Source organism: Panthera uncia, chromosome A2 (genome assembly GCF_023721935.1).
Source record: "Panthera uncia isolate 11264 chromosome A2, Puncia_PCG_1.0, whole genome shotgun sequence".
Classification (NCBI taxonomy): Eukaryota; Metazoa; Chordata; class Mammalia; order Carnivora; family Felidae; genus Panthera; species Panthera uncia.
The window spans coordinates 9,282,526-9,291,825 of record NC_064816.1 but is presented as its reverse complement, the minus strand read 5'-3'; the positions used below and the strand labels follow the sequence as shown (position 1 = coordinate 9,291,825).

The following is a 9,300-nucleotide window of genomic DNA, read 5'->3' as shown; positions in this document are numbered from 1 at the left end:
GAGCGCCGCGCGCCACCGCTAGGCAGTTGGCGGCGCTGCCCTCCGCCGGGATGAGTCTCCCGGAAGGACTGGGCGAAGCGCGGGCCACGCCGGTGCGGGAACCTTCGGGATTGGCCGATAGGAGCCCCGCTCTGTGATTCCGCCCACCCCCTCCCTAGACACCCAAGTCGGAGACGCTGGGGATTGGCTCCCGGTGGACACCCGAAGAAGCCAAGAAATGGTTCCGCCTCCCTCGCGCATCCCGGAGAGGGAGCTCCACGGATTGGTCCGCGGAGGCTCGGCGCGCGCCGACCCCGCGCTCCAGGGTTGGCTGAGGGTGTGCTCGCGCTGCCGGAAAGCGTTGACGGTGATTGGCCGGAGGGTGGGGCCGGCTATTTGAAGGAGGCGCGCGGACCAAATACGCACTTCAGTCCGCGGACAGAAGAGGCGGGAGCGGTTCTAGGTAACGCTACCCGGCTGACCACAGAGGACTTCGGCGCGGGCTCGGCCCCAGCTGTGGCCTCTGCCGCAGCCCGGCAAGGCGATGGCCAAGGTTTCTGTGCTGAACGTGGCGGTGCTGGAGAATCCGAGCCCTTTCCACAGCCCCTTCCGGTTCGAGATCAGCTTCGAGTGCAGTGAGGCCCTGGCGGACGGTGAGGCTGGGCCTGTGTGGAGATTCCCCCTCCTCCCGGCGGACCCCGACCTCCCCCGTGAAACAACTGATCTCCCTTCCAACCCTGATCTCCCTCTTTCCCTCCGCTTCAGCCCCAGCCTCCTTGTAGAGACTACCCCTGACACCCCATGGCCAACCCAGCCCCCTGCCCGGGGTCACTCCAGTTATCCCTGTGGAGACCTCATCACCCCCCTCTTTTTTCCTGTGGAGCTCCTACTGGGCACCTATTTTCTCTGTAGAGACCTCAGTCTCCGCTCTTTAACCTGCAGCGACCTTCAGTCACCCTATCTTCCCCAAACTCCCTCCCTTTTTCCGCTACGGAGCCCCTCTATCACCCTTTCTCCCTGTGAAATCCCTTTCCCCCGTGGCAAGACCTAATTCGCCCCTATCTCCCCACTTGTCTCCCAGTCCCCTCCCTAGCCTGCTGATATTTAAAACCACCCCACCCCCTCCCCCACCCCCTTCTGATTGTTTTCTACCCCAAAGCACACATCCTAGAACCTGACTTCCCACCTCCTTAGCTAGGCCCCAGTTTTCCACTCTTGAGACCCACCTGGGGAGGCAGGGCAGGTTTCCAGCTCCAGTCTTGCAAGATAACTTGGTCTCCCCAGCTTCGGTCCCTCCCTCCTCTCTGCCTGCTTTGATAAACACTCCTATTGGAGGGGTGGCGTAGCCAGGCAAGCCTTAGCCGGCTCCCACTGTCTGCCCACCAGGTTCCAGCTGATCTACTCGGGCGCTTCTTCCAACACATTTGATGGTCTGACCTAGTCTCGGGGGGGGTTGGGTGGGCCAGGCTGAGCCATGACGCTATCTGGCTTCAAACAACCGGCTGAGAGGTCAGAACTTTTTGTGCATCTTTTCCAGGGTGCTTTCACAGACGTACTTATTCATCTGTGTGTTATAAAGGTGGACATGGCTCTCATCTCACAGATGAGAAGACGGAAGCCACAAAGAATGAAAGACCTTTCAAGTAAAGGTCTATAAAAATCTAAAATGTACGGTTGCCCAGGGACTCTTGGCACCACTTTCAGGAAGGAAGTACTCCATTAGACCAATTCTCCACTTGGTGGTTAAAGGAGAAGAAACAGCCGCTGAGGAGGTGGAGATCTGTGAGGCCATGGTGTGCTAACTAGCACCTCTCGGCGGTAGGTGGGTGGTTTGTGGGAAAAGCCAGCCACTTGGATTAGCTTGGGGCAGATACGGTTTGAGATCTGTGTGCTTTTGGGCCGGGCCGATGGATCCATCTCTCCGAGGTTCTTCTCCTTTTTAAATTAAGGAATCTACTTGTGACTAACTATAGAATAAGCCCAGTTAAATCCTTTCTGGAACAAGGCAGGGTGTAAATAAATAATTAAAGTGTAGAATGACACTGTGGAATAAGATTTAATTTTAAAGCCAGGAGGAGATGTAAGGAGCTAATAGGTTAAGGGATTCACAGTTCCCAGAAGGCAGGAGATCGGGTTTCAAACAGCCTGTTTGCGCTCCTTGCATTTAAAAATGGTTGCATTGTCATTATCTAGCAGTTTTATTCCTAGGAAAACCCCTGCCCTGTTACTTTACTAATCTGTTTATAGACTCAGAGCAGGAAAGGCACAAGTCCACCGCTGGTCGTTTTTTAATAGAAATGAGATGACTTCTCCAAGGTCACACAGCCGGTCTGTAGAAGTATTGACACTAGAGTTTGTCTCTGAGTCCTGAGTCCAGAGTTCTCCGCTTTTACTATAACCCGGAAAGAAAGAATGCATCCCTCATTTTAGAAATGGAACATGAATAGAACTGAGCGTAGAATTTATTTCCACACCAGAACACTCTCAAAAGAGAATGAGGAGAGTGCTATTACTAATTACACCCAGACAATAAAGCTTTTGCTCAGAGAAATTCAAGTTGGAAAGCAAACTCTGGCCTGAAAATCCAGACTCTGGTTCTGTCCCTAGGGCTATCCATGACTCTGACCTGCCAACTTGCTCTCTGCCTCTTCCCGGACTTCTTCCCATGGAGCAGAGAGAATCCGTTTCCTGACTCCCAAACAGATGGAGGGGGCCTGGCTTTAGGAGTCTCTCCGATTCTGGAGAAATCTCAGTCCTGTCACCTTGACACTGGCAACTGAAGACCTGACAAAAGACCCAACCCCCAGTCACTGGCTGACCGTGTTTCCCAAGGGCTCTGGGCCCCTTTGGTTCTTTTCTCTCCTCAGCAACTGGAAATAGATGCGTCCAAGGCATAGGTCCACGTTTAATACATTACGTGTGTTTTTCCTCTGTTTCATGGAGAAATTCAACAGTTGCTGTTTGAATAAGTCATGGAAGCAGATGTTCTGACCCACAGCTGTCACCGTGGTCAGACCAGGGTTCGTCTATATGATTATGAAAAACGGCAAAGTGATAAACAGAAAAAAGCCTCCTACATGGGCGGTTTCTGTGTTGTGTTGTGTTGTGTTGTGTTGTGTTGTGTTGTGTTTTAAAGCAGGAAACATTCTCCAGCTAGTTCAACTAACGATAGTTTTTTGCATGGCTTTAATCAGGTTGTTGGTTTTGGTTTTGTTTTCATATATAGTGGAGGAGCATGTTGTCAGGTGTTCGGTTGTAAAGTTAGAGCGTGAAGACAAAATTGAATATTGTCAAGTTACCCTTGAAGTTGCCTAAAAAGTTAGGTGCACCATGTTTCATAGGTACAATTGAGTCCTGTATTCAAGAGGAATGAGTTTGTGCTGTATTGGTGATTGATGTCCCACATCTAATTCTAAAGAATGGTTATATTCCAAAATGAAGCCACTTAGGAATGCTTCTGTTTAAAACACTCTGGCAAGTTTAAGCTGATCCAATCTGTAGGCCTTTATCTCAATCATCTGCTATCTTCCATGGATGACTTCAGCAGCTCCTCTAACCCTTGAGTCAATATTTCACTATGGCCTTCTGTAAATTCTCTGATTTCTTAACGGCCCGCATTGAGGGAGCCGTTGCGGCCCGTTTGCCTGGCTGCCAGCACAGCATGCTTTCTCTTCCGGTCAGCACCCACTCCGGTCGCCGTTTAGGTTTTGCCAATGGTGTTGGACATCAAGTGCCTGTGGCCTACGCGGGGCCTGCTCTCCTTCAGGCTCCTTTTTCCTGAGTAGAGGGCCTGGGTAAAACTGCAAAGCGACAGAAAGTCAGTGTATCAAGGAAGAGCTCGGGGCTCAGGTGTCAAACCTCCGTAGTTGGGGCCCCGCATAGCTGTGTTTCCAAAGTTGGATGCTCTTGTGGGACACTGGACCAAGAAACAGGGCAACTTCAACAACAGTTTACTTCCTGTGAAACTTCCCCCCCGCCCCGCCCCGCCCCTGGCTGCTGGAGCTGTGGGTTGTGTAATTTCAAAGAACCCAAAATAAGTTTCAGGTCTCCTGCCAAGCCTCCGTGTACTAGCGTGACCTTGCCCCTGATACACTTGGACCTCCTGCAAGAGGCAGCGGTGACCAGGGATTTCCGGCGCTTGATGGGCCGGGTCTCTCCTTAAGCACTTTTCCTTTCACCTTGCTAGAACATACTCAGGGATGAGATCCCCCCACTGGATGGGATGAAAGAGTTGGGGTTCGGAGGATCATCTTTTGGTGCCACATTTGTTGACTGAGTCACTGTCACCCAAGGGTCTAAGAGCCGGCATGAGTTGGTGCCTGATCTGGAAGACCTGGGGACTGGCTGGCTCCCCCAGTGGCCTCGTCTTCCCCCTCCTGCTGTCTGGCTCTCCTGCTGGATTGGAATCTGCTGCCATGCCCCAGTTGTCGAGGGATCTATTCAGTTCGGTGGCACCGGTCCCTGTGTGTGAAAGAGGATGCTGCTTCCTATCCCAGCACCCAGTGGGCAGAGCCCTGAAATGGCCCAATTCCCTGCTGTTCCCTCCTCAGCACGCCTCTGTCACGTGGCGCCTAATTCAACCTCTGCCATACGGTTCACCCTCAGGCTCTGAGATCCCCGAGTTCCCCCAGAGGTGCAGAGTCGAGGTCGCTTGGCAAAGCTAGGCTCACAGGAGAAATTCCCCCCCTAGAATTAGAGGCTCGTGCCCCTTCCAGTGTACAGGACAGTGGTGCCCAGCACTTAGTGCCCAGGAGATGCCAGGTGTTCTTGAGAATAAAATTCTTCCAGTATGTTAAGGATCTGTCCAAAACTCGAGAGAAGACCCTTCCCATGCCTTCGTGCTCCCCAGCTATTTCGAGTCCCTAACACCTCATATCCTTACAGACCTAGAGTGGAAGATCATTTATGTTGGCTCAGCGGAGAGTGAGGAGTTTGATCAAATCCTAGACTCCGTGCTGGTTGGGCCTGTTCCAGCAGGGAGACACATGTTCATCTTTCAGGTAAGAGAGACAAGGCCTGAGGCTTCGGCACCTAGAATTCTCCTCTTCTGTCCAAAAGCACACGGTGTGGTTCAGTGGTTCAGGTTCAGAATTCTGGCTCTTGCTTTCAAGAACTGTGTGACCTCTCAGAAGTACTTCACACGTTTCCCTTTCCTCCACCTCTGTGTCATCGTTGTCACCATGAGCCACTGATTCACAGTCGATTCTCCTTATTCACGGGAGTTATGTTCCAGAAGGTCGCTGTAAATGCTGAATTAACGAATACCGAACCATTGCCCCTGCAAGAAATACGGATTAGGTTCCTACAAGTCCTATTTCTGTCAACCAGTAAACACGTAAGCTTGTTTTATGTGTGTTTGTTTAAAGACCCTTTATTTAGTATTATTGTTGGTTCATTCCCATTGACCTCCTGGCCAACAGCACTGTAACTCATGCCTGAAAAAGGCTTATCTAACACACATATTTTCTCCATAAGGCACATCGTCACCTTCTTGCCCTTAGGGACCCTAGACAGTAGTAAGCACTATGCTTGGTGGCCTTTTTTTGTTGTTGTTTTTTTTTGTTTATTTTTGAGACAGAGACAGTGAGAGGGGGGAGGGGCAGAGAGAGAGGGAGACACAGAATCTGAAGCAGCAGGCTCCACACTCCACGGCTCCACACTGTCAGCACAGAGCCTGACGTGGGGCTCAAACTCACTAACCGTGAGATCATGACCTGAGCCAAAGTCGGACACTTAACCAACTGCCACCCAGGCGCCCCGGTGGCCTTTTTTTTTTTTTTAATGTTTGTTTATTTTTGAGAGAGAGAGAGAGAGAGACACGCACGCCCATGGTTGGGGGAGAGGCGGAGAAGGAGGGGGACAGAGGATCCAAAGCAGGCCTCACACTGGCAGCAGTGAGCCGACACAGGGCTTGAACTCACGAACCGTGAGATCATGATCTGAGCCGAAGTTGGACGCTCAACCAACTGAGCCACCCAGGCACCTCTGGTGGCCATTTTAAACTGCAAAATCACCAACAAAAAGCACCAAAATGTGAGAAACGTGGCATTAAAAAGACCACAAAAAGGATGCTCATTTACAATATGTGCTGAGATGAGGTGAGGTGATGACCTCCCCTGGGAACACGTACATCAGACAACTCAAGATTTTTCCCCACTCTGTGCATGTCTTCAAATGACCACGAAAACACCCCAATTTTGAGGTTACAGGTAACTACTACCAATTAGCAAGAAGGCGAATTCACAAATGAAGGTTCACTATAGCTGCTACATGACTCTAATCCAGTGCCACGGGGGCTGCAGGAGCACAGGTACAGGGCAATTCTTAACGCTCCCTGAAGTTTGAGAGGCTTTGCTCAAATCCTCACCTACCTCCCCCTCTGCTCCTCCCACCCCAGTCCAAGCAACTCCATTTCGTGCTGTTAGGAGGTGTTACCTCATCCACCTGTATCCAGGCCCCAGTGAGCCCGCCTACTCCACTCCACAAGCAGGGCTGGCGTCCCGAGCATTCGGCCCGTGCAGCCACAAGGGCCTTGCACCCGGCACAATGTTCTGCTGTCGCTGGCTGAAACTTACTAACTTGTGAACAAGGGACCCCATGTTTCATTTGGTTGTATTGGTTTCATTTTGCACCCGTTACACAGCTGCTCCTGTCCGTAACAACACACCCCAAATCTGTCCACGTCTGTCCTCTACTTCCTGGTTTAAGTTTGTCCCTGCTCCAGGATGACTACTGTAACCTCCTGCCCAGTATCCCTGCTCTAACAGCAGCCGGCCGTCCTCCTGTCACAGTGTCCCACACTGCCACTCCTTTTTTTTTTTTTTTTTTTTTTTAATGTTTATTTTTGAGAGAGAGAGACAGCACAAGCAGGGGAGGGGCAGAGGCAGAGACACAGAATCCGAAGCAGGCTCTAGGCTCTGAGCTGTCAGCACAGCCCTACGCAGGGCTCAAACCCATGGACTGAGATCATGACCTGAGCCGAGGTTGGACGCCTAACCAACTAACAGACTGAGCCACCAGGCGCCCTGAGAGTTGACTCAATTTTGAAAAAAAAAAATTTTTTTTAATTTTTAATTTCTGTAAGAGCGAGCATAAGCAGGGAAGGGGCCCGACACAGGGCTCGAACTCAGGAACCATGAGATCATGGCCTGAGCTCAAGTCAGACCCTTAGCCAGCTGAGCCACCCAGGCACCCCTGCCAGTCTTCTTCACAGACCCCTTATCTCCTGCTAAACATTCTTGGTCTTTCCTGAGCCTTTAACTGGTCCAAAAGACCCTGGGTGGCCTGGTACCAACCTGCCCACCTGTTCAGCCTTATCTTATGCTGCCCTCCCCCCTGCTGACTACACTCCTCAGCACCACTTCCTTCTTTGTGGCACTTGTCACACTGAGCATTTTACAGGCATTTGCAGGATTGATTCTGTCTTCCCCACTCGATTAAAAACTCCCGTTGGCAGAGACCATACTTTGGCTCAGTAAAATATGTGTTGCTTGAAAATCATTGTATTCCTGGTTGAGGTGTGGCTGTGCAATCAGTACTAAGGCCCAGGATGTGTTTCCTCTAGGCGGACGCCCCCAACCCATCCCTCATCCCCGAGACCGATGCCGTGGGTGTGACCGTGGTCCTCATCACCTGCACGTACCACGGACAGGAGTTCATCCGTGTGGGCTACTATGTCAACAACGAATACCCCAATCCCGAGCTGCGGGAGAACCCACCCCTGAAGCCAGACTTCTCTCAGGTGGGGCTTGTCTCTGCACTTCCTGCTTCAGACAGGCTGGCTCCTTTGCACCTGGGGGAGTTGACTCATTGGAACTGGGAGCCAAGGTCACTTCTGAAGGTTTTCAAGCCATCCTCAGATCTTGCAGCTCCAGACTAGAACTGGAGAGAGAAAGGTCTTTTGTTTCTCAGAAGCACCCCTCGCAGAATCAAGATTAGATAGGTCCCAGCCCTAAGTCATGGTACACAGGCGCTCCCTGGAGTTCTACATGTAGTTGTTGATGGAGATGGAATAAGTGAGATCTGTTCTTCCTAACTTTGGGGCAGGGCTTTGGGGGGGGCCCCAGCTCTGTGGGAGTAATGAGAGGGCATGCCGACAAGGGTTGACATTCCTCTTTCTGCCCCAGCTCCAGAGGAACATCTTGGCCTCGAACCCCCGCGTGACCCGCTTCCACATCAACTGGGACAACAACACGGACAGTCTAGAAGCCATAGAGAACCAGGACCCTGCCCTGGGCTGTGGCCTCCCCCTCAGCTGTGCTCCCATCAAGGGCTTGGGTCTCCCTGGCTGCATTCCTGGCCTCCTCCCCGAGAATTCCATGGACTGCATCTAGCTGCAGGGATCCAGGCCCAACCTGGGCCCAGCTGGGATTGTGGCCAGTCTCCTAGAGCATCTGGAGGGGACAGGTGGGCCTCCCAGACAGTCCCATGGAGGCCATCTGGAGGACTCTGGGGCCATCAAATACACCAAGGCTAGGCAGACATGGCTCTGAGGAAGGAGTGGGCCTCAGGTCTCTCCCAACCCTGACCCAGAAGGATCATCTTACCTCTACTGCCCAGGCCTGTAAGAAGCGGGTACTTCAGTTTTTAATTCTTTGTGACTTGTGTCTTTTCTCCTTTCCACACACACTATAAATTCCGCCTGCAGGCCTTTGTGCCACCATGGTCCTGTGAATACCACTGACCCAAAATCCTTCCCACAGACCTCCCTGCCCTGCCTTGAGACTTTCTTGGTCAATGTCTGGCAAGGCTCCAGCACTATTGAGACAAAGGCTGTCATTCCTGTCCCTTCCCAAACATCTGAGCAGATCCACCCAGCTTTTTGGAGTCACAGGCAAGAAATCTTGGTTAGAAGGTGGACTTGGACATAATTTCTGTCCTTCCAGGACAGTTTTTAGGTCTTTTCAATCCAACAGCCTCTGGAAAACCTCTGTTCCCAAAGCTGTGCTCAGCAGGATGCTGAGGAATGATGGTCCAACTCTCAGTCACAGCCACCTTCCTGTCATCTCCTAACTGGATCTGGCTTTCCCTGGAGGCTGTCACAGTGGGAGGATGGCATGTTGGAGGAGTCCGCTGTGCTCTGTCCATCTCGGTGTCGGCATCGGGCCCCTCTGCAAAGACCTCATGCTCTCAGGCCACAGACAAGACTACAGGCACAGGAAACAGTAGGGACTCTGGAAACCTCTCCTCCTGCCATGCTGCCCCTGCCACGCCCGGCCCTCTCGCTGCTACGTGGATGCTGTTGTGATTGCAGTTTGTATATTAAAAGGTTTTTATATTAAACATGTTTGGTTGGTCTAAAAATAAAAAGCACTTCATCTA

General features: G+C 51.7%; 1 protein-coding gene across 1 annotated transcript; it reads left to right on the top strand.

Moving 5' to 3' along the window:
- The first annotated feature begins 62 nt into the window (after positions 1-62).
- ASF1B (anti-silencing function 1B histone chaperone) lies at positions 63-9,300 on the top strand. Its single transcript, XM_049640035.1, has 4 exons — positions 63-632; positions 4,864-4,979; positions 7,544-7,720; positions 8,106-9,300. Exons 1-4 carry the CDS (start codon positions 524-526, stop codon positions 8,310-8,312), a joined length of 609 nt encoding a protein of 202 aa, XP_049495992.1. The 5' UTR covers positions 63-523; the 3' UTR covers positions 8,313-9,300.

Coding starts and splice junctions, on each gene's coding strand:
- ASF1B (XM_049640035.1), top strand. CDS start 524: ATGGCCAAGGTTTCTGTGCTGAACGTGGCGGTGCTGGAGAATCCGAGC. Junction 4,980..7,543: donor GACACATGTTCATCTTTCAG/GTAAGAGAGACA, acceptor TGTTTCCTCTAG/GCGGACGCCCCCAACCCATC. Junction 7,721..8,105: donor TGAAGCCAGACTTCTCTCAG/GTGGGGCTTGTC, acceptor TTTCTGCCCCAG/CTCCAGAGGAACATCTTGGC.